General features: G+C 42.0%; 1 protein-coding gene and 1 pseudogene across 1 annotated transcript in view; both read right to left on the minus strand.

Annotated features, from left to right (window-relative positions):
- Window positions 1-25130, minus strand: part of LOC126094508 (myosin-I heavy chain) — a 238625-nt gene extending 213495 nt beyond the window's left edge. Inside the window, exons 1-5 of the mRNA XM_049908960.1 lie at window positions 25122-25130; window positions 24785-25037; window positions 19756-19946; window positions 11951-12169; window positions 2782-2946 (exon numbers count right to left, since the gene is read on the minus strand). Coding sequence (XP_049764917.1) covers window positions 2782-2946; window positions 11951-12169; window positions 19756-19946; window positions 24785-25037; window positions 25122-25130 — 837 coding nt within the window. The remainder of the gene's footprint in view (window positions 1-2781; window positions 2947-11950; window positions 12170-19755; window positions 19947-24784; window positions 25038-25121) is intronic.
- Window positions 18704-18821, minus strand: LOC126103349 (5S ribosomal RNA; annotated as a pseudogene).
- Window positions 25131-25880: the final 750 nt, after the last annotated feature.

Consider the following 25880-nt stretch of genomic DNA (forward strand, 5'->3'; position numbering starts at 1 on the left):
AAAAAATAAATAAGCAGAGTGTGGAAAAGATAAGTAATCAGAAAAAAGCAAGGAAAAAAGTTGGAAAAAGTCAGAAAAATTAGAAATACTCATACGAAAATCATTTATAAGAGGTCTATATGATATGAAAAAAATGATAAAAGGAAAAAAATCAATCAGGGAAAATCATGAAAACAGAAATTTTAGAAACTGGGTAAACAGAAAGCAAAAGTCACGAGAGAAAATGTAAACTATTTAACTTAGCAATTAAAGTGACAAAAGAAATGGCAATAAAAGTCGATCAAAGCACTTTGCTAAAAACAAACGCACAAAAAGTGAAGAAATTAATGTATAAACAAGATAAGTGGATGGTGGAAAAGAAAACAGCTGTCAAATTTGTGAATAAATTGGCAAAAGATGATCAGGAGAAGAACATGCAGTGAAATGGATCTTAAATTGTTGTATGCTAATTCGTAAATAGCAATGGAACTGTTATATGCAAATAAAAACGGAACCCTCTACGAGCATTTGAAATCGATATTAGAAAAGCTGTAGAAGCAAAGTGTTGATTAATCTTGGTGACACAGATAAATAAATGAATGGATCAGCACATTAAGGTAGAAAACAGATGACTGTTTGAACAAGACTGTCAAGAGCGTTAAATAAGAAGGGATGAGGCCACATGGGCTAACATAAGAACAAAAACAATCAATTATTGACAAATTTATTTAATTGGATAGATAAAAAAACCTGCTCACCAAGCGACAGTAGCACACACACATAAGAGACTGCTGTAATTGGAAGCTTGCCAATTACAACAGTCTTTTATGTGTGTGTTCTGGCACTGCTCAGTAGGTAGATTTTTTTATCCATCCAATAAAATAATTTTGTCATTAACTGATTGTTTTCATTGTTATATAAAAATAAAAGATAGGCACTGATATGAAGATGAAGAGTGTTCAGAGAGTAAATAGACAGAGGACAGAGAAATAAGACATAGAAATACATTGAGAAGGGACTAAATTAAATCCCACCAGATCCTGCCTCAGACACCCAACAGAACAAACAGACCGCTTTGTCATCATCGGCCGATAGGCATCACTGGGTGCAGATATGAGAGGCATATGGTCAGCACACTGCTCTCCCAGAATTTGTCAGCTTTTGTGACTGGAACCGCTACTTCTCAGTCGTAGTTCCTCAACTGGTCTCTTAAGGGCTGAGTGTATCCCACCTGGCAGCAGCAATCGGCAGCCCCAGATAGTCACCCATCTAAGTGCTAGCCATGCCCACCAGAACTTAACTTCTGTGATCTGACGGAAGTAGTGTTACCACTGCAGCAGGGCCAGTGGCACTGAGAAGAGAAAATAATCAAATATAGCTTAAGACCAGGTAAGAACCAAGAACGTAGCTGAGCCAGCTCCGGAAGTAATGGTAATTGGAAGAGTGTGAGGGAGGAGGGGAGTGGCTACCAATAGCATGACAAATACAGGTACTGCATCAGTTATGGGTAATGGAAATGTGAGGCACTGACCATGTCTAGGGAATGTGAATTGTTTCTTCAGGATGTAGCAGCCTTTCAGTGTATGAGCTGGCAGATAATAAAATTGGATCAGTTTTGAATTTCAAATTGTCAGTCTTCTTTGAATAAAGTACAACTTACTGCTGAAGCTTCCTCCTTATATTTGTCCTCTTAATGGCTGATGATGTCATTATGTTATCTCAATGACAGCATAATTTGAATGTGTTAACAACAGAGGTAGCAGTCAAGCACTGCCCCCATTTAGGCATGAACCATGGTAAGGTGAGAAGATAAGCACTGACACTGAACTCTCAGTTGTTAGGTTGTCTCAAGTGAAGCACAAATAATCCCACATAATATCCAACACCATTCACTATGCAGTCACAGACAGTCTTCATTGTTCAGTATTTCTGTTCATTCCATAGACTTCCTTATAAAAGAATTCAAGAAGTCTGTTGGACTTTTAGTTTCCCCAAAATGAATTTTGTGTCCTTTTTGGTAAGTTATCTTCTGAGATTGCAGATGTTGCTAGATACATGAGCTTGATGATGCACAAAATTTGTGTAAAATATGCAAAACTGTTAATCCATGTACATCCTGGTTCTCTAACAGAACAGCTTGTCAGTATCTGACTGAATTAAAACATCCTCAAATAAGGACACTACATCTACTGAATAACTCACAAAAACATGTTGGATGCCATGCATTCCTAACAACAGAACTCTGTCATATTATAATTAAGTAAGGTGATCATACATGTGGCAGTTCATAACAACAGATGTGCAGATAGAGGCTGTGAAACTGTACACCTTCACTGAAACGTCTCGTCTTGTATATGCTAATCCCTGGGCCCGATTTATGATGGGCTAATAGCATCGGTCAATGATAGTGAAACCACTGTACAAACAAGAATGCTTTACAATAGCTTCCAGATTTGGTCTCAATAAAGAGTAATGGCCTTCCTAATATGGTGAATTTAAAATACAAATAAAAACATCACAGATTTTTTCTATGTAGACATCATTGCAACAAAATTGTAAACATGCAAGCAGAGCCATAATATATCTTGTCATTTAGTATTAACTATGTTTTGTTACATTTTCAGATTTCAAGGTAATGTGACAGAAGAATCAAGACCTAGTACACTCATTTTCAAGCTAGCTGTAAATGTAAGAGATTTTATTTAAAGAAACAACCAACAGAATAGATGGAAGTAATAAATAAAGCACATCTTCAGAAGTACACATCCTACCACACATATGATGAGAAGTTTTGTATCTGACCTCCTGCAACTTCAGTGGAATTTCGGTGATGTTGCCTCGTACATTAATTTGCCGTAAAAGTGCCACTTGTACTAGATCTTCCTGCTGTAGACCCAATAGACTTGCAACTACTGATAAGATTTCTATGTCCTCTTCTGTAAGTTTACATTTCTCACCATCTATATCCTGAAAATAAAATGAGAATAACAGAAATTATTTCAAAACATACTAAAAAGTTAAAAGAACTACTTATATTGAGATGTAATTCTTTGTTAGAAATACAGGGAATGGCGTTATTGTAAAGAAAAATTTTTCATGGCTGTTTTGAATGCCAACAGTTAGTCTGCAACGTAAGTTTTCAAATTTGATGTAAGCGGTGGTTTGGCAGTGTTAGACTGTAACCAGCACCAGGCTGGTATGGTTTCTTAACAATGATACCACGTAATACCACACACACACTCTACCATCCTTTGTTCTTACCACTTAACAATTGTAGAAAACAATATCAAACTTGATTTTCACATGCTAGTGAGCATGTTGAGGATGTCACTGGGATGAAATGCAGATGGTACTTGTACTCACTATTTGACAGTCTTGAAATATTTCTGTTTCCAGCTGCTGTGACTCCACTGTGTGATAGCAAGCTTGGCTGTGGGAGTACAGAATAGATGTGGGGTTGGAGTGGGAGATATAGTGGGGTAAGAGTTGGGGAAAACGCTCTAGTGCCACTTACAAGGTATAGCATCAGGAGATGCTATGCTGGAGGAAAATGAGAATGGGGAGAAGCAGAGAAAGGGAAAGGACTATGCTGAAGAGCTTTGGTGAAACAAAGTATGTATGGTTGATTGGTCAGTTGGTTGATTTGGGGGATGGGACCAAACAGTGAGGTCATCGGTACCATCGGATTAGGAAAGGAACTCTCCGTGCCATTTCAAAAACCATCCCAGCATTTTCCTGAAGAGATTTAGGGAAATCATGAAAAACCCAAATCAGGATGGCCGGGCGCAGGTTTGAACTGTTGTCCTCTTGAATGCAAGTCAAGTGGAGGAAAATATGAGGCTAAAGTGGGGACTGGAAAAGGGATAGAGGCAGGTGGAGGAGAGGGACTAGTGAAGGCTGAGGCCATGTGGTTAAAGGCACAAAAGAATGTTGCTTGGAGAGTTCCCAATAGCATAATTTAGGTAAGCTACTGTTAGTATGAACAAATGCAATGGTAAGGGCTATGAAGGGTAGCATGCTCAGCATGCCCAGCTTTCTCTTTGTCACAGTTTGGTAGTGATTGTTCATGTGGACAGGGACATTTTGACACCCCCCCCCCTCCCCCCACACAAGGACATCTCTCCTAATGCTGCAACTAGCAATCCATCATCCCTGTCCCTGACATGTACTGACACACTCTCACAGGCACCACTAAAGAATTTTCCTCAACCCCTACCCTGCTTAACTCCCCCCCCCCCCCTGCCCACCTCATGCTTTTTCTGTACCCCTACTACTCACCCCAGGCTAGATCACAATGCCTGAAGATGACAGAGTCACACACACACACACACACACACACACACACACACACACACACACACACAGAGAGAGAGAGAGAGAGAGAGGAATAATACCCAACACCCGGTGCCTATCTGCCACTCAGCACCTCCCTTGAGTGGTGAGTACCCATCTACCCAATTCATATTTTTGTCGTTATTCCATTCCAGATTTTCCATAATTTGGAACATTGTACTTCACATGCAACATGAAATTATATAATACGTTTAAAAAATATGATAACATATTGATGAATAGGGGTCCTGCTGTTAACAGTGCTACAGGTGAGCTTAAATAACTTGTGGTTTACAGCAAAGATAAACTTTTAATCTGGAAAAAATCGCAACTGTACACAATTTTATGAACTTACAAAAAAGAGAGAATTCACATAGAGTGGTATTGCTGTCTTACATCCCATTTCTATTTAGAAGAATTTGTGAAGCTGTGTATTAACATTGATTTATTTGCACTCAGAAGCCAATAACGGTATCTAGTCTGAATTACTGTTACAATTTTCTACCTAATATTGAGATGAGAATGACATGTCTGAAAACCACATTCAGGATGATGATCAGAACCAGCCTGGAACAGGCTAGGTTGAATCAAGACAGCATGACTTGATGATGAAGAGACACATATGTAACAGAGGATGGCAGGTCTTTGCTACGTGAATGGAGCTACAAAAACATGTATTTTTAATGTTGGAGCTAATGTTTATTATGTTGAACTGATAATTGACCAAAAATGGAAGTATACAGCTTGTGTTAGTACTGAAATTGGAATAAAATATTTAAGAAAGTTTTTATAGAATGTAAATACTTGCTAGCTTTTGGACTTATCCTTTGACAAACTAAAGTACAACACACACACACACACACACACACACACACACACACACACACAACCTATGGCCTTGCATTGTGCCGGATAGACTGATAGTGCTAATGCTCTTTTGCAGTACGACTGGCTGTGGTAGGGGTAGTGTCAGGTGGGGTAGGTGGAGTGGGAGGGAGACAGGAGGCAGGGAGAGGGACTTGGGGGCGGGGTGGATAGTGGCTCGGAGGGAGGCACCTCGTTTGCTGGTTATGAATGCAGGAGGGAGGGTTGGCAGGTGTATAGGTTGGCATGACTGTAGTGGCCTGTGGGCAGCAGCACACGCTTAAGGCAATGTGAGGACTTGAACTAGGAAGGGGTGACAGGGCAGAGAAAGCAGAAATTGTTGGGTGGAGGGTGCGGGGACAGAGGATCACATGACAGTGTGGCCAGGACGATTACAGGAGCAGAGGATGTGTTGTAAAAATAACTCCCTCTCTTCATAGTTCAGAGAAGCTGTTGGTGGAGGGTAGGAACCAAATGGCTCAGGTTGTGAAGCAGCCATTGAAACTCTGAGCATGCTGTGCTCAGCTGTATGTTGCACCATTGGTGGTCAACTTTGTTTTTGGTAACAGTTTGGCATTGGCCACTCATCCTGGTGGACAGCTGGTTGGTAGTCATGTCAAAATAACAGGCTGTGCAGTGTTTGCATCACAGTTGGTATATTACATAGCTGCTTTCGCAGGTGGTCTGGGCTCTGATGAGGTAGGATAAGCCTGTAAGAGGACTGGAGTATGAGATGGTAGGTAGGTGGATTGGGCAGGTCTTGCTCCTCTGTCTGCCAAAGGTATATGATCCCTGTGATGAGGGCTTGGGAGAGAGAGTGGGATAGGAATGGAATAAGATGATGTGTAGGTTGGATAGGTGACAGAACACCACTTTAGGAGGGGTTGGTAGGATCTTGGGTACAATGTCCCTCAGTTCAAGGCAGGATGAGGGATAATCAAAGCCCAGGTGAAGGATATGGTTCAGGTGTTCCAGCCCAAGGTGATAATCAGTGATGAGGGGGACACTCCTTTGTAGCTGAATCTTGGGGATGGTGGGAGAACTGGGAGTCTGTACGAGGACATGGCATGGGAAATCAAAACTTAGTCCACAAACAGATTTCCTGTTACTGTTCCTATACCACACGCCACCCTGCTTGTCACTATGGATGCCACCTCCCTGTATACAAAATTCCTAATGCCCTTAGCCTTGCCATTTTCCCAACACCTAGACTGACATCAAACCTTCAACCCCCTTCCTGGACATCATGGCCTCACCTACAATCAATGTGTGTGTGTGTGTGTGTGTGTGTGTGTGTGTGTGTGTGTGTGTGTGTGTGTGTGTGTGTTATTGGCATTTACTGGCACTAAATGCCAAGATTATCAATGCCCTTCACACACATAACTACACTCCTGGAAATGGAAAAAAGAACACATTGACACCGGTGTGTCAGACCCACCATACTTGCTCCGGACACTGCGAGAGGGCTGTACAAGCAATGATCACACGCACGGCACAGCGGACACACCAGGAACCGCGGTGTTGGCCGTCGAATGGCGCTAGCTGCGCAGCATTTGTGCACCGCCGCCGTCAGTGTCAGCCAGTTTGCCGTGGCATACGGAGCTCCATCGCAGTCTTTAACACTGGTAGCATGCCGTGACAGCGTGGACGTGAACCGTATGTGCAGTTGACGGACTTTGAGCGAGGGCGTATAGTGGGCATGCGGGAGGCCGGGTGGACGTACCGCCGAATTGCTCAACACGTGGGGCGTGAGGTCTCCACAGTACATCGATGTTGTCGCCAGTGGTCGGCGGAAGGTGCACGTGCCCGTCGACCTGGGACCGGGCCGCAGCGACGCACGGATGCACGCCAAGACCGTAGGATCCTACACAGTGCCGTAGGGGACCGCACCGCCACTTCCCAGCAAATTAGGGACACTGTTGCTCCTGGGGTATCGGCGAGGACCATTCGCAACCGTCTCCATGAAGCTGGGCTACGGTCCCGCACACCGTTAGCCCGGCTTCCGCTCACGCCCCAACATCGTTCAGCCCGCCTCCAGTGGTGTCACGACAGGCGTGAATGGAGGGACGAATGGAGACGTGTCATCTTCAGCGATGAGAGTCGCTTCTGCCTTGGTGCCAATGATGGTCGTATGCGTGTTTGGCGCCGTGCAGGTGAGCGCCACAATCAGGACTGCATACGACCGAGGCACACAGGGCCAACATCATGGTGTGGGGAGTGATCTCCTACACTGGCCGTACACCACTGGTGATCGTCGAGGGGACACTGAATAGTGCACGGTACATCCAAACCGTCATCGAACCCATCGTTCTACCATTCCTAGACCGGCAAGGGAACTTGCTGTTCCAACAGGACAATGCACGTCCGCATGTATCACGTGCCACCCAACGTGCTCTAGAAGGTGTAAGTCAACTATCCTGGCCAGCAAGATCTCCGGATCTGTCCCCCATTGAGCATGTTTGGGACTGGATGAAGCGTCGTCTCACGCGGTCTGCACGTCCAGCACGAACGCTGGTCCAACTGAGGCGCCAGGTGGAAATGGCATGGCAAGCCGTTCCACAGGACTACATCCAGCATCTCTACGATCGTCTCCATGGGAGAATAGCAGCCTGCATTGCTGCGAAAGGTGGATATACACTGTACTAGTGCCGACATTGTGCATGCTCTGTTGCCTGTGTCTATGTGCCTGTGGTTCTGTCAGTGTGATCATGTGATGTATCTGACCCCAGGAATGTGTCAATAAAGTTTCCCCTTCCTGGGACAATGAATTCGCGGTGTTCTTATTTCAATTTCCAGGAGTGTATTTCACCTTCGAAGTAATCACCTACAAACAAATCGTGGTACAGCAATGTACATATGCATGGCACCATACTATGCCAACCTATTCATGGGCCACCCCCTAGAGGAATACTTCCTAACAACACAAAATCCCTAATCTCACACCTGGTTCAGATTCATTCATGGCATCTTCATGATGTGGACTCAGTGTGAGGACAACTGAGCCAAATTCCTCCATAACCTTAACACATTCACACTCATTCACTTCACCTGGTCCTCTTCAACCCAATAAGCCACCTTCCTTGATGTTGACCTCACCTCAAAGGTGGCTACATTAGTACCTCCATTCACATCAGACCTCCCAATCTACCAGCAATACCTCTACATCGACAGCTGCCCCCCATTCCATATAAAAAAAAACTTTCCTACAAGTTATCCACCCATGGCCATCACATATGTAGTGACAAGCAGTCCTATCCTAATACACCAAGGGTCCTGCTGAGGCCTTCACAGACCAAAATACCCTCCAAACCTTGTACAGCAACAGATCTCTGCTGCCTTGCCCTTCCACTCGCCTACCAACTCTAGCATTTCTCCAATCCGGCCACAAAGGAGCCCCTGTGACTCAGTACAACCCAGCATTGGAGCAACTAAATCTCGTTCTCAACCACGGTTTTGACTACCTCACATCATTCCCTGAAATGAGTTAATATCCTATCAATTATCATTCCCACCCCATCCAAAGTGGTATTTTACTGTCCATTGAACAAACACAATGCCCTTGTCCATCCCTACACAATGCCTGCTCCCAGCCCTTGTTTCATGGCCCAAATCCCTGCAATAGACCTAGATGCAAGACCTGTCCCGTAGATCATTCCATCTCAATCTATTCTAGTCCAGTCACAGGCATCACTTACAGCATCAATGAAAGGGCTACCTGTAAAAGCAGACATGTGGTCTATAAACTAAGCTTTAGTCACTGCGCTGCTTTCTTCAAGGACTTGACAATGAACAAGCTGTCTGTCTACATGAATGGCCACTGACACAGGCAGCTGTAGCATTTAGTTGCTGTATATGCTGCGTAACACAATGTGCTTCACTTCAATGACTGCTTCACAGTCTGCATCATCTGCGTCCTTCCTACCAACACCAGCTTTTCTAAATTGTCCGAGTGGGAACTCTACCTGCAATATATGCTACATTCCCATTACCCCAACTGCCCTCAATCTGCGCTAGTTCCTGTCCTCTACCCATCTATCCCCTTCCCTGTTCACACTACAGTGCTACACAGTGTTCTATTCCACTAAAACACCTAGTCTTTTTCTCTCCTGTACTTCTCTCCTTTTGTGCTCCCCTTCTCCCCCCTCAAATATCCTGACTGCATCTAGCAGCCCTACCCTATGTCCACCAGGTTCCTGGCATGCTCCCACAGGCAGAAGTACACCTTCTCCCACCTCTGCCCTGCTATCCCTTCCACTCACCACTTGTGTCTCTTCCTTACTTCCATCACCCACAGACTGGTTCTACCATCAGATGCGGTTGCTGTATGCAGTCTGGCCTCCCCAGCCAGAGATAGTAGTCACATGTGTGTGATTGTGTTTTCTATTTTTAGACGAAGGCCTTTTGACTGAAAGCTCAAATGAGTGGCAATCTTTTTGTTTAGGCCATCTGCAAAACCAACATCTCCCCTGCATAGTGAATTGCAGTCTATTCTTTTCGACAAAAATAATTTTTGAAAATATAAGTAACTGGAAAGCTAGAAAATCTACTATCAAGTGGGAGCAGGAGACCAAACATCCACAGAATTGCTAGCTTTCAGAGCCAGCGGCTACTTCTTCTGGTAGAAGGGTTGAAGGGTCAGGAAGAGAGGTGAAGGAAAAGTGATGAAGGAAGAGGATTGAAGGAAAAGAACCTGTGAGGTTTAGGAAAAAGGGTAGGGTTTGGTACAGTCAACCAGAACGATGGGTCAGGGGAGACTTAACGGACAGGATGACTAGCAAAGACCGTTTGTTCAGAACTGCACCGAGCAAGATTTGAAAATCTGAGAGCCATACCTAACCTTTTAGTACTATTGTCATTTTCAAGCCAATGTTATATGAAGCCACAAGCAAGAATTCATACATGGCTGGGGTATTAGTCTCAGGACTGACTAAAAACTAGAGGACATGAACTGTGAGCTTGCCTAAGTTTTGAGGTGAATAACAAAATAGCTGAGAGATTTCATGACTATCACCAGATTAATACCATGATTCAAATTACTGATACATCAGATTTTCAATTTCCTGCAGTTGCAGGCCCAAACTTGTACCTATTATCTCAACCAGTTTTCTACAGCAGCTTATTTTAGGAAATACATTAAATATTATTATAAACATATAAATTTACGACATACTCTACAGTGCTACACAAAGTTATGAACAGAAAAGGTGCTGTGCCACACAGTAAAATGTCCTGGCACACAGTATGGTAGGAGGATACATCAATAAACTATTCTTAGGTGAGATTTGATAAGAATGTTGAGGCAAATAATCCCTGTTGATAATATGTGATGTATTTCCAATGCCTCAAAAATACTGCACAATCACTTGTACATAATCCTATATAATGTTGCAGCAGTGGAATCTGTGTTCCAGAATTCATAACTCTATGACTGTGTGTTCCACATTGTTGCATTATGTAGAGATTGAGTATTTGTCTTTGTATAAACTAGAATTGTTACAACTTGCTGAGAGAACATTTAGTTTTACATAGAGGGGCAAGTGTAGTAGACTTGTGTAACACAACCAAGTTACAGTGTAACTTTGTTCACCTATGAATCCTAAAGCATCAGTCGGAAAGAGAAAATATTAATTTCTACGCTAGATAACAGGAAAAATATATGACATTTGAAAGTTGAAAATATATTCTTTTCATGAGTTTGCATATACTCAATTTGTATGAGACAGAAAACAGAATAACATATAGTCCTAGAGTTAGCGAATTTTGCAAAACAGTTGGCACAGCTGAACATTAATATGGCAAAATTCAGTCCTAAGATCTTAAAAATTGGTTCTGCCAGACAATTTGAGTGTGTTTTTAGATTTCCTCTCATCAACATAATTCAAATGTTGGGCCTGGGATGCACATTATACAAGCAACACAGAAGTCCATCTTTCAAAAGATGTCCATAGAATTTTAATTGTGCACATTTAAAATATAGAAAAGATGAAAATAATTCAATATATCCATTAATATGGTTAATTTTGAAGTTTTTTAAGGAAAGGAATTGTTATAATTATCATCAAAGTTGAACAACAGATTTTTCTAGTTTATATACTTTTCAGTTTGTAGAGGTATCATTCCAATTTTTCTAACAACAAACAGGACCTTTTTCAGTGGTTCCTCCCCCCCCCCCCCCCCTTTCATAAATTTCTCTGTCGGTTGGTATATGATTAAAATATCTTTCATATTTTTTCTAGCTTCATTTTCTAACTTATTAATCATTTAGTTAGACTCACACAGAATTTAACAACATGAAGTTATAATTTCAGATCCTTAACTGAAAAAAATGATACCCTTAATCATATTATTAAGAATTTAAAACTATGTGTTTTGTGTATGCTAGTAGAATACGATTACTTTTAGCACTCAAAGTAATCTATATTAAAATAATACTGAATGGATAACTATCAATCTTTTGGGGTACAATAACGTTTGTGCACTCCCTGTCAAATTTAGTTCTTGGGACAAGACACATCTTCATAATCACCATATACAAGGCCTCTGTTCATATGCTAGAAAACACAGTTAAAACATGCATCATAACTGCTCGTGTGGACATTCTGACTTTCTGTTTTTACTCGAAGTTGCTGCTGCTGCTGATGTCCCCCTTGTCTGATTTTTGTCCCTAAATCAATGACACTGTCTGGTACCTTCAACACATCACAGTGACAACAGCAGACACTGTCCTTAACACCATGTCAAAAATGTAAAAAATTAATAAAAGTGAAGACAATACCTCAAAGCTCATGTTGCCCAGCCAGAGGATGGCGGACAAGACGCTGAAAATGCCGTCGCACATCTCTGCTGGGATGTGCAGTACGTTGAAAGCGAGCCTCAGTGCATCAAACTTGCGTGCATCGCACACACCGTCGATGTGCACGCAGCCCGACTGGTCGAGGTAGCGGTAGTGCTCGGCTGGCTTCAGCCTCAGCTGCTCTGCCAGCTCTTTGTTGTTCTGAAACCAGAGTGCCATACAACACTCACTATATTGGGATCTCTCCTATTTTTGTGAATTCCTCCATGAAGCAATAGCTCACTTGAGATTAGTTAATGCTGTCTCATGATATTATGCAAGAAGAAAAAAAAATAATTTACATTTTCAATTGCATATATACTCTGTGATGTAATCAAACCTAACACATATTACAAAATTTACAACATGAGTGGGTATCGATCTCTTCACATAAAATTAAACAGACATGTTGCACAAAAATCGATTTTTGTAGGTTGTGAATTATCTACCATTTCACTGAATACACAGGGTTTTTCACAAGTGATGGTCAATATTCAGGGATATGCCAGGAACGATCATTCGAAACAAAAAAGTCAAGTAAACATGGGCTCTGTAACATCTGCTATGAGCAATTCTTGATCTTCCATACTGTGAAACAAATCTTTTCTACTGCAAGCTCTTTGCTTTCCATATTTTTGGGAGTGGTAGTATGGGCCAAAACAAGAAAAAAAGTCCAGAAAACATGTGCTCTAAAACGCATACCTTAAAAGTAAAAGTTATGAGCACTTAGCCATTAGAAGAGTTGTGTTTCAAAGTAGCAAATATGAACTAGGGCTCATAGCTCTTAAGGTATGCATTTTAGAGCTCATGTTTACTGGACATTATTCTTGTTTTGATCCATGCTACCACTTCCCAAAATATAGAAAGCAAAGAGCTTGCAGTAGAAGAGATTTGTTTCATAGAATTGTAATAGCTCTTAAGGTTTAAGTTTTAGAGCCCATGTTTACCCGACTTTTTTGTTTCGAATGATCATTCCTGGCATATCCCCCAGTATTAACCATCACTTCTGAAACACCCTATATATTTAACATTGATGTACTTAAAATTAACTAAGACATAAATGTGGTAATTTTGTAAAACCATTAGCACAAATATTTTTTGCAAACATAATATTTAAATGACAATTTATGTAAGAACTATGCGGAACATTTCTACTGAATATCTGTGCCAATGGCTAAATTCTTTGAATTACCGGTACATATACCGGCATAATAGTCTTTGTGCTGTCTGCTCAGTGGTCACACCTGGCAGGAAAATGTGTTATATGAAAAGTAATGGAAAGAAAGTTTAAAGAGTAATCATGGTTAGTTATTGAAAGACGAGACCTGTGGATCCTTATGAACGACATACTTTGTGAACCAATCATCCCCGAAGATTCAATGACGAAACTGTTTCATTTCACAGCTAGTAAATCATCTACTGAACAAACGTATAAAACGTTTATTCCTTCATACAGAAAGTACCCAAAACCATCATACACCTGAAAGAAGGCGTCGAGGACAACTTCAAGACAATCAGCTTAGTAAAAGAATTATATTTTAGCAAAGAGGACATGCCACTCAATCGAATCCTTCAGAAAAATGACGAAAATCCATTTCGTGGCTACGTATTGTACAGACATAATTGAATCGGCGTGCTATCTCTTGCACGTCTAGTTTAATAAGGATGTGACAGTTGAGCAGTGTTGCCAATTCATTTTCCCTACAAGATAAGTGCAACGTCCCTACGTTCACCTAGAATGTGCCTACATAAGCAAAAAATTATAGACTGACGAAACACAAAAAGGAAAAAAAGTTAATCAAGTATTGGCTAATAACATTTTCCCTTTATTAACAATTCTAAACACTGAACGATCATTGTTTTCAAACAAAATATTCATGGTGTTATTTGGGAAGCTTGCTCCTGCTAGAGTTTTCGGCAACTAGAAACAACGTAAATGTCTTTTATGAGCTCACGTATATGATCTACCGTTGGCAACGATAGTGAGTGCTCAGTAAATACTGACTCCAATCTTATTTTAGCAGCTTTGGTGTCCTCTTCGAGCTTAAGACTGGTGGTGCTTGTAGTTGGTCGATGCACCCACGATGAAAACAGTCTATTTAGTAAATTGTGACACTCGACCACTGGGCAAGTCGCGATTCGCGTGTTTCAAAAGTTCGCTTCTTCCAGCACTCAAACTAACATCATGCGATCCTGCAGCGAACACGATAACTGTGTTTGGGATCTGCAGCTAACCACCCATTAAATTATTCTTGCTCGTGCCACTTCCCTAAATTTCTGTTTTGTAACTCGCTTTTTCGGTGCTGAAACCATAATAATAATAATAATAAAATACCAATACTACAGTTACACGCCCCAAAGAAAATAAACTATAGCAGTTTATGTTAGTGTTAAAGGACCTCAACTGATCTACGCGGTCTGTTTAACATTTGTTTTCAACATGTGAACACATAACAAAGAGAGAAAAACACTTGCAGCAGCAGAAGTTAAGAATGTAACTGTGGAAGTAACAAAGGTGTAGAGATTACAGAAAACGCGCTAGAAGTTGCCTGATGGACCCCTGGTTTCGGTCATCGCACGTCAGCCCCAGTCGGAGCAATTCATCTACATCTATGAAAACCACTGTGAAGTACATGGCAGAGGGTACGTCCCATTGTACCAGTTATTAGGGTTTCTTCCCGTTCCATTCACGTATGGAGCACGGGAAGAATGATTGACTCAATGCCTCTGTGCGTGCAGTAATTATTCTCACGATCCCTATGTGAACGACACATAGGGGATCGTAGTATATTCCTAGAGTCATCATTTAAAGTCAGTTCTTGAAACTTTGTTAATAGACTTTCTCAGGATAGTAGACGTCTGTCTTCAAGAGTCTGCCAGTTCAGTTCCTTCAAAATTACTGTGACACTCTACCACGGATTAAACAAACCTGTGACCATTTGTGCTGCTCTTCTCCATATACGTTCAATATCCATGTTAGTCCTATTTGATTTGGGTCCCACACTCTTGAGCGATGTTTTAGGATGGATCGCAGGAGCGATTTGAAAGCAAATTGCACTTCCTCAGTATTCTACTAATAAACCGAAGTCTACCACCTGTTTTACCCACGACTCAGCCTATGTGACCATTCAATTTATATCCCCACAAAGTGTTGTATCCAGGTATTTGTATGTGTCGGCTGATTACAACAGTAACTCACTGATTTAGTCATAACACACTACGTTATTTCGTTTTGTGAAGTGCACAATTTTATATTTCTGAACATTGACAGCGAGCTGCCAATCTTTGCACCACTTTGAAATCTTATAAAACTCTGACTGAATATTTGTTGCAGCTTCTTTCAGATGGTATTTCATTACAGATAACTGCATTATCTACAAGAAGCCTGATGTTACTATTAACAATGTCTGCAAGGTCATTAGTATACAACATGAATAATAAGGGTCCCAACACACTTCCCTGGGGCACATCCGAAGTGTTGATTGTCTTAGATATTCAAAATAGTTGCTATCGTCAGTGTTTCCCCAGCAGTGGATATTTTTCTTCCCTACGATTGGCAACTACGCAGTTGAATTGGGCTGTACGTCACTGGTGCCTGCATGATGGCGAAGAGGCAAAACCAATAACAACGTAACTGGATAAAAAAACCAGACCAGACCGGACTTCCGCATAGAATCTGACAACCTACCCTGTCACCAAAATATGGTGTCTAGGCAGCACACTAGTTCGCTTGTACGATACTGCCGTATAACTTTTAAAGATTTACCGAATAGTCGAAGCTAGTCGGCAACAATCCAAATGCGCATTCAATCATAATAATTGAACCATTTGTGGTTCTCCCAAGCACCTCTATGAAATGAGGTCGCTATGACCTTTCGAAAGGACTGGCGAAGTCAAAAGCGATTGTCCGTTCTAATAATTTAAAATGTGATCAAGACTGCGGCTTATACATTTTATTTGATTATTTTGTGCCATATTCATCAGAAAATAGCAGCTGATGGAAAGTTCACATTAAATTCCCTGCAATGGTAAGCCTCGTCCAACACTAGAACGTACAATATTATATCCTCCTGACCGTTTTATGATCAGATACAGGTAATTCAGCTATTCCGTTTCTTATTTTTACACTTAATGTGCACTCAAGCGGTAACATCATTGGTGCCACCCCTATCCATTTTTTCACACAAGCAACATATCATTTGCTGATCCCTTCCCATCGCTCTCTCACACATTAGTTGCAGTTCCTTGGGCTCTTAGTGTTTCACAAAAATATCTGAATCTGGTGAGCGTGGAAACGGGTTGTTTTCGCTAGTGCTCGTAATAAAGCCCGTGTACAAATTTTGCACCTCTAGCACTGCTCTCAGCTTGCTGTCCCAAGCAACTGATTATTTGTGATTTTTTAATAATTTTTTACATTTATAAAATTAAAAGTGTTTTTAACTACGCAAACATCATCTTTGCGATCTATTGGGCCACAGTAACAGAGGAAATTTCACCTAGTTTCGCGGTGTCTTACCTCTTGTCATTTTCTCCCTAATAAAATTAGCCCTCCAAGAGCGAGCGAAGGGTCATCCAAGGAAACACTTCAAGCACAAAAAGCAGTTCTGGCGTACGTGATAGCAGTCATAGCTTCCATTTTCTCAAATGACACGGTGAAAGTGGTGTTTTTCATTTCATTCCGAGCACCTGGTTATTTGTGACTTTTTCATTGATTATTATTTGTGATTTTTTTGATGATTCGCAGCATCAACTCGTCAAAAAGAAACAGGAAGGGACTGGTGACAGAATCGTCCACCCAGTGGCAGGTATACGCAGTCGGCCGCCATGTGTTATTCACGACGTTCAAAGCGGCTGTTCTTCCAGGTGACCGCGTGCTAGCGACCATCCATTCTGTTCCGTACCAACTGTAGCAGTCATCTTCACTGTTGGTCAGCTGGCTCTTGAGAAAGTTGTGGAGGAAACTGAGATGGAAAGACATCTACTGACGGTTCTCTTTTTCAACCTCACTACCCTCGGCGTCAGTTGTCTCTGGAAGAAAATCACCACCTGAATCCGGTAAGTCGCATTTTGATTCAATATTTGAATTCTCCAGAACGCACAAAATCTGTCTTTAATCATACCCCACTGAAGCCACATAATTAAAAAGCTGTTACCAGCAAAAAGCGTGTCTAACTGATGACGAGAATAACAACAGCGAGACACAAAACACTACTGAAAAGTTAAATAATAATGTCCAGCGTGCCAACTTTCGACAGTGGATATATCACCATTGCAGCACTGATTGTCGAAGAAAGTAAACCGTAACCCAAGTACTGTATCGGTACATTTGTAACTATAATCCAGATTAGGTGGGACAAGCTGTAATCCGGATGACCAAAAATACTCTACAAACGCAAAAACTCTAATACGTACAATATACAAATCTTTCATTTTGACATTAACGAGAAGCAGTGTTTTGGCACTGAGACTGTAGTCCACTCACGTTTATTTACTGCAAAATTGTGTAAGTTTGTTTCAAATTTACATGGCGTTTGGGGGCAGTACGATCGCGTAGACGTTTCACGAACATCAGTTCAGCTGGGGTAGTTTCTGATTGACGCTCTAGGTAAACCACAACTCTTTCCACCCGTGCCATTGTCTCCGTAGGAGATATTATTTCTTCCCTTGAAATGTCACTTTCGTTGTGTACTTCAACACCACTGTCGCCCTCTGTAATACAACAGACGGCTATCAAAATTTCGTAATCGGTCATCGTAGTGTAGCCGACAACACTGTCATTTTGCAATCAACTTTTTCTCCACGGAAGTAATTACATTCTTTCACTTCGAAGACATTTCAGTCACGCATACTCAAAACCTGGAAACACAACAATAATTCCGATACAGTTTCTCAACTCTGTAAGGGACCATATTCACAACGATCGTGGGATCGACGATCTGTATGCTGCCTGCATTGCCAACATGACAATTGCAGACAAATCGTTCCATACCAACTGCGTACCGCATATTTTCACGTTAAAAAAGGAAGGGGATCTCTTGCCGTTCTAGGCATACTTCATAAAATTTCTATGAGAATTCTGCAAAAGAAGAAGAAAAAAGGATAAATCACTAAGTTTGACGGAAAAATGTTATTAACGGAATTCGTTATGGCGGAAATAAAAATTGCAAATTGTTTTTCATACATTTTTCTTTTTTATGTTAACAGGATTTTTGACAATAAATGCATTTTGTAATACGAAATTCGAATCTGTAGAAATTTTCTTAACTATTTCCTCTACGAAACATGCAGAGCTGAAGTAGTAGGACCATTACTTGACGGTTTAACATGGAATCCAGCCATTCTTCCTATCATTACCGCTGCATCATCGGTTCACACACCAACACATTTGTTCCATTCAAAGCCTATTTCACAGAAAAGTTCATTCACTGTTTTAAACATCTGGTCACCTGTAACATGCCCAGCGTACACAATAACAAATTTTCGTGCACAATCACAGCAGTACTATACGTAAACTCCGCCCACATGCTCTGGCGGGCCCAGCGGAAACGACCGGCCGCCGTTTCATCCTCAGCCCACAGCGCTGGATGCGGATATGGAGGGTCATGTGGTCAGCACCCCGCTCTCCGAGACCGGAGCCGTTACTTTTCAATCAAGTAATTCGTCAGTTTGCCTCACAAGAGCTGAGTGCACCCCGCTTGCCAACAGCGCTCGGCAGACCGGATGGTCACCCATCCAAGTGCTAGCCCAGCCCGACAGCGCTTAACTTAGGTGATCTGACGGGAACCGGTGTTACCACTGCGGCAAGGCCGTTGGCCAGTAATACTATACCTGACATAATATCAACAGATGCGTGATATTTGTAGCATCAGTCGATTCATCCACTTGCATCGTACATTTCGAACCCGCTTTAATTTTTGCTCCCACTGGTCATTTCTAATATCCAAAATACGTCGGCGTATTGTGTCATACGATAGAGGAACCTTGTTTTATTCGTATGGGAATTTTTGGTCCAGAATAATTTCATTCATTCTTACTACCAGTGGAAAACCTGCAACCAACCGTTGCAGAGGCGGCCCTTCCCCAGTGTTGGGGAAGGGGTGGGGGGTGGGGGGGGGGCTGCACCGCATCCAGGCGCAGTCTCCGGGTAAGGGGGAGAGACAGAGCGCACGATCCATCACTCAGCCAATTATTAATTTGTACTCAAAGCTGCTATACCGGTGAATTACTGCAAAATTAAAACCCTGTGCTGGATTAGTCAGCTGGGATGACGAGGTAGACTGGGGTCGTGTGAGTGGTAATAAAAAGCGAGTGGTTACAGTTATTCATCTTTTACAGCACAATACAAACACAGTTGCCGAAAGTGATGTGATTAAAAGTTACGAAAAAACACTTTACTTCCCACATCATTACGCGACCCCCAAAAATGACCACGCGACCCCGGTTTGAGAATCCCTGAGCTAAATCAACGAAATCTTTTCGAGTGTGTGAATCATACAACCTCAAAAAAAAAGCTTCATATACGTTACGTAGTCCGAAAGTTATAATATACCGAAGCTGTAAAGCACATATTGAAACAGTGTGTCTCTTTAGTGACATACATCACTTCTGTTCAGTACAAAACATCCAAAGAGTATTTAAGGTTGCCAACTCTCGCCAAAATTTTCCTCTGCGCTTTTTTTTTTTTTTATGAAGCACAGACACTCGTCAAGAGAAGCTCACATAATGAGAGTGTCAGTGTATTGGCTCACCTTGGCCGCTTCAACCAGCTGGTAGAAAACGTGGTAGTTCCTTTCTCCGGGGCTCTGGAACGTGATCCTTGACTGCTCCAGCAGGTAGTCTTGTATTATACAACCCTTTATCATCCATTTGCTGTCGAAACAAACTTGCATAAACTTCCCAAACCTACTGGAGTTGTCATTCCTGACGGTCTTCGCGTTGCCTGAAAAAAAAAGACAGTAAAAAGATATTGGTAATTTTATCTGCAGTGCTTTACAAAAAAAACTCTAGTCTTTACAAACAAATTACAAGAACAACTACGTTAAGTGAAAGATGACACTTAACGTTAGACAGGATTAGCTTGTAGTTTCCTAAACAGAATAGCTGTGAATTAAGATAGCTACATTCACGAATAAGATAGCGTCAAAGAAAACAAGAGCTTCTTAGTGAATGTGCCGTTTCAGGAACCACTCACATATTTATAAGAGCACTGAATTAAAAAATTACAAGTCGTGCACTATGATCTGCTTATTGGTTGTCACTAATGTATAGTTACTGCACACCAGCTTCAGTTACGAAATTGATTATTGTATTTTTGTCAACAGTCGTTGAGAGGTCATTATAAACTATTTGCCTCAACAATATGAATCTCTTGATCCATATTATTTTGTGAGATATGGAGTCCAAATCACCGTTTCGCAGATTGTTCACGCGAATATCGAAATTTTTCCCTAGGCAGGTCACGAGTACCTTAACTTCCTCTACCAATTGAGTACGAGGTTCACCTGCAACGACTCCGTCGTTGAAAAGACTCGAGGGGTGGGGGTCATCCATATGGTCTATTACGGCTTGTTCAGTAAGAACACCAGACAGTGTTGCTAAATAAGCTTTTTAGGGCTAACACTGGCTTCTTCTTAATAGCATTTAGCTTGCAAATGAATGGTTTCAGTGGGGTCCGGATTTTTTTTTCAATCATTTGATTGCTTTTCCTAGTTTTCTTTCTTGACAACAGGAAAGCATTAAAATCCATGTTGACTGAATAAAAATTATTTGTATTAAACTAAGATTTCAAAACTTACTTCAATAGTCCAGAAAATGTATTATTAGATTGAATTAAAAAGCACAACAAAGCGAACTGAGTCTATGTTTGTGTGTGTTATGGGCTCGTCAGCATAGTCATATACAAGACCAGACACAGAACTACGAAAAATAAACAATTGTGAGCCTTACTGGAAACGCTGTTGCAGCATAGTATACATCGCGACTTCCCAGTAATTAAGGAACCTATTCTGAGCAATGCGGACTTTATGCAGGATGACATACACCTCACAGTTGCAATAAACACTGTACCAGCGACTGGACTGAAGAGAGCAACAACGATTTTTTATTCGGTGGATATTATGAAATTTGTCCTGCAAGTGCCTAGGAGAAGCAGTATTTACATTTTTGTTCTGAGAAAAAGGAAGTTATGCGAAAGAAACTGACATTCAGATGTTTATTTAAACACATATTTGCGTAAAAAATCAAGACCTTAAAAAGTGGCTGATGTTTTATATGCATATCATAGGAATAAAATCTAAGAGGGTTATATCTGCAATCGAAGTACTAGTGCATCCAGAAATCATGAGGCATAATTCTAAATTTTCATTCCTTCGTGCTTTCCTCTCGGGCTATTAAAGCCATTAAAATGGAACATCGTACACACTGTAAGATAAGATGCAAAATGTTATGGAACAGTTATTTCCTCAGGTCGTTGTAAACTTAATTATATACCTGAGATGACTAAATTTGAGTAAACTATTTTTCAAGAAACTGATTCCAAAAAATAAAAAAAAGGTCCATCAGAATAATATCAGCGTTGATTTCATTTTGGCTTATCTGTGTATAAAATTTGATCAGATTGTTCTTCATGTAGTTGGATAACAGTATCTACCTTACTGGATTTTCGTTTACGTCCTTCCCCCACTTAAATACCTAGCAAAGTGTACTATTGCAAAAATACAGCTTGCTTTATTTAAGCTTTTTCTGGCTTTTTTCGTAGACATATTTAGATTACTTCGTTTTGGAGAGTTAGAAACACTGCGAGCAGACAAAAAATTATGTCATCAACGGGAGACATTACGCAAACGTCACGCCTCTGGTCTTGATAATGGCCTCAGTTCAGAGAGGAAAAAAGTCCATGAGTTCCTTCAGGTACCTATATGAGGCTGAAGCCACTAACGATCAGAGCCCATAGAGCTAGCAAATTGAGGGGCTATTGATATGCCACCTGCTGCTCAAAAGTCGTAGACATACGTTATGGGATTAAGTATGGGTGATATAAGGGCTAGTCGAGGCGCACTAGGGAGCCTGACAAACCAGGAACATCCATTATGTGATTAAAAGTATCCGGACACCCCCAAGAACATACATTTTTCATATTAGGTGCATTGTGCTGCCACCTACTGCCAGATACCTCAGTAGTCATTAGCCACGTGAGAGAGCAGAATGGGGCGCTCCGCGGAACTCACGGACTTCGAACGTGGTCAGGTGATTGGGTGTCACTTGTGCCATACGTCTGTACGCGAGATTTCCACACTCCTAAACATCCCTAGGTACACTGTTTCCGACGTGATTGTGAAGTGGAAGCGTGAAAGGACACGTACAGCACAAAAGCGTACACGCCGGCCTCGTCTGTTGACTGACAGAGACCGCTGACAATTGAAGAGGGTCGTAATGTGTAATAGCCAGACATCTGTCCAGATCATCACACATGAATTCCAAACTGCATCAGGATCCACTGCAAGTACTATGACAGTTAGGCGGGAGGTGAGAAAACTCTTATTTCATGGTCGAATGGCTGCTCATAAGCCACACATGACGCTGGTAAATGCAAAACGACGCCTCGCTTGGTGTCAGGAGCGTAATCACTGGACGATTGAACAGTGTAAAAGCATTGTGTGGAGTGAAGATTCACGGTACAGAATGTGGCGATCCGATGGCAGGGTGTGGGTATGGAGAATGCCCGGTGAACGTCATCTGCCAGCGGGTGTAGTCCCAACAGTAAAATTCGTAGGCGGTGGTGATATGGTGTGGTCGTGTTTTTCATGGAGGGGTTTGTACCCCTTGTTGTTTTGCGTGGCACTATCACAGCACAGGCATACGTTGATGTTTTAAGCGCCTTCTTGCTTACCATTGTTGAAGAGCAATTCGGGGATGGCGATTGCATCTTTCAACACGATCGAGCACTTGTTCATAATGCACGACCTGTGGTGGAGTGGTTACGAAACGAAAATAACATCCCTGCAATTGACTGGCCTGCACAGATTCCTGACCTGAATCCTATAGAGAATCTTAAAATCATACCAGCACTGACTGAATTTTGGTTTCAACTGTTGCAGCCTCACTGCTTAAATTTTATTTGATTTCACAGCTGCAAATTAACCACTGTTACTTAGGTTAGCTATTGTTTCTGAGGTTGGCCGTTGTTGTTAGGGATATGAATAATTACTATAATTCATAAATACTGTAATTCGTAAGGTATTTGATTAAATAAAATCTTAAGGTCCTGGGCAAGAAGTTAAAAAAAAACGTTGTGTCTGATCTACTAAAACTGCAGGTAAAAAAGGTGTTTAAGCATTAAATAAAAGGATAAAGTGCAAAGTGTAGTAATCTCGCAAAAAGGATCAAGAAATTGTGCTTATTTGGCTTCATTTCATGTGTACAAATGCCTGTATTTACGTATCTATGTGAAAATCATATTTTAGTAAAAGTGCTGAATCTTAAAATCCTTTCCTCGCTAATAACATATAAATCATAACAATATTTTTAAAGAATGTCGAGAAAAGAGAACTCCATGTTATTAATTCTTGCGGAGCACTTATTCGTTTGCTGCGGAACACCAGTGTTCCAAGGACCAGTGTTTTGTCTGTTGAGATTACATGTTGCGGTAAGAATACAGCTCTGTGGCACCACTTGGGGCTCCACAGCATCTACCTTAAGAACATCCGCAGTTGGCTTGGTGTATCCAGTGGCAGAATACTGTGCTCCAGTGTGGCTCAACAGCAAACACACACACATGGTACATAGCCAACTTAATGCAACAATGCGTATTATATCAGGCACAATAGGCCAACTCCTACAGTGTGGCTGCCCGTTCTCAGTAACATAGCCCCTCCTAACCTGCGCCGAGAACACGCTCTGGTTAGAGAATTTCGAAAAATCATAACCAACCCTCAATTACAAATCCAAGGAAACCGACGCCGGTCTAGGTATCCTCTACTAAAGACCGCACAGGCTCTGCACCAAACCAACTTTAAAATAAATGACCGATGGAAAGAGGAATGGGAGAGCAGAACAGCAGTAAACTGCCACAGTATGCCATGCATCTTTAGTAAACCAAAAGGATTTGATTGCCCTCGCAAAGTTTGGTCAACTCTTAATCGCATCAGAACCAACTGTGGGAGATGCTCTGAGCACTATGGGACTAAACATCTATGGTCATCAGTCCCCTAGAACTTAGAACTACTTAAACATAACTAACCTAAGGACAGCACACAACACCCAGCCATCACGAGGCAGAGAAAATCCCTGACCCCGCCGGGAATCGAACCCGAGAACCCGGGCGTGGGAAGCGAGAACGCTACCGCACGACCACGAGATGCGGGCGTGGGAGATGCGCCGACTCCTTACACAGACGGGGTAAACTTCCTTCGGCCGCTTGCGACTGTAGCGCTGAGGGACAGACGGTCAAACACATCGTGCAGGAATGCCCACTAAGGGCATATGAGGGTGACCCACAGGATTTCCTAATGGCGACCCAAGAGGCAATCGACTATATATTATCTAAACTGGACGTCTGCTTGTGATTGCTCGTCTGTGAGTGTAAATTTACAATTGGTGGTGTCCTTATATACAAACTGTTATTTATTGCTCTGTTTATACATATGTGATTTTTTTGATCGTGTTGTTTCTGTAATTTTTACTGTGATGTTATGAGCCATACGCAAAAATAAATAAACATGTTGCTGTAGCGAGTATGTACCGCATTTAAATAAGAAGTGTTGTATTCTGAGCACTGACCGAAGGCTTCGAGTATGGTGTTGGCCTCGAGGATCTGCTGCTCAACCCAGGTGCTGACGTTGCTGGTGACGGAGCAGAGGTACTGCAGGATGAACTTGGTGGTCTCGGTCTTGCCGGCGCCGCTCTCCCCCGAGATGACGGTCGACTGGTTGCGGCACGTGCTCTGCAGGGACTTGTACGCCGCCTCTGCCAGAGCGAACACGTGCGGCTCCAGCGCCGCCATCTTGCGTCCGTGATAGCGGAACACGTGCTCCTGCAACACAGGTAACAACAGCGTATACATCTACACATGGGCGTACCTGAAGGTGCGGGAGAGGTGGGGCGAAGGGAGGGGTACAGACGCCATGTCTCCCAACTCCTAGAATGGTAAGGAGGGAGCTATCGTGTTTGGATGTGTCCATGAACGCATCGAAAATTAAGTTCCCCGATCCGTTTAGCTGCAGTCACGAGCGACGGCGATCGAATTTTTGCTTGTTCTGCGTTCATATTCGCGTCTAGTGACGCCCATCGGCTGAGGAGGACACGGCGATAGGTCGATACCGCTGCTCCCTCTGAGGTCTACTCGGACTGAGTCTGCGCTTCATCATTCATTCTCCTAGAGCCAATGAATGTTCAGTTGTGTTCCGAGCGCCAAGCTATGAATGTCGTAGTCAATGCGAACATTAACCCTTTCGTGAGCCGTGGGAAACATGTTTCCCACTACAACGAACTCGCGCCTAGTCCCGTGGGATTCACAGTTCCCACCTCTGTACGGTGCTACCACCTAGTGAACAGTATAGGGTACTACCTCCAATCGGAAGTTCCCGTCGTTTTTGCTGTACCTACGCGCAGAGGCAATGTATAGCTGAGTGTTGCTCTGTAGAGGAGCCTTTCAGTGCTGTTTGCATGACATTTTGTGATTTTTTCCTCAAAGCTATAGTATAAGGTAAATACTTTTGATTTACCCAAATTTATGAAGGAAAACGTAAAATTGGAACGAGGACAATTCCAGTTTGAAACAAAAGGAGCCATTTCTGCAGTAAAATGGATGGATAACCGTCCAGTCACTTTCCTGTCCTCAATTCATGACCCATGAGAAACAGCCACAGTGAAAAGG

The sequence above is a fragment of the Schistocerca cancellata genome, chromosome 1, assembly GCF_023864275.1.
Source record: "Schistocerca cancellata isolate TAMUIC-IGC-003103 chromosome 1, iqSchCanc2.1, whole genome shotgun sequence".
Classification (NCBI taxonomy): domain Eukaryota; kingdom Metazoa; phylum Arthropoda; class Insecta; order Orthoptera; family Acrididae; genus Schistocerca; species Schistocerca cancellata.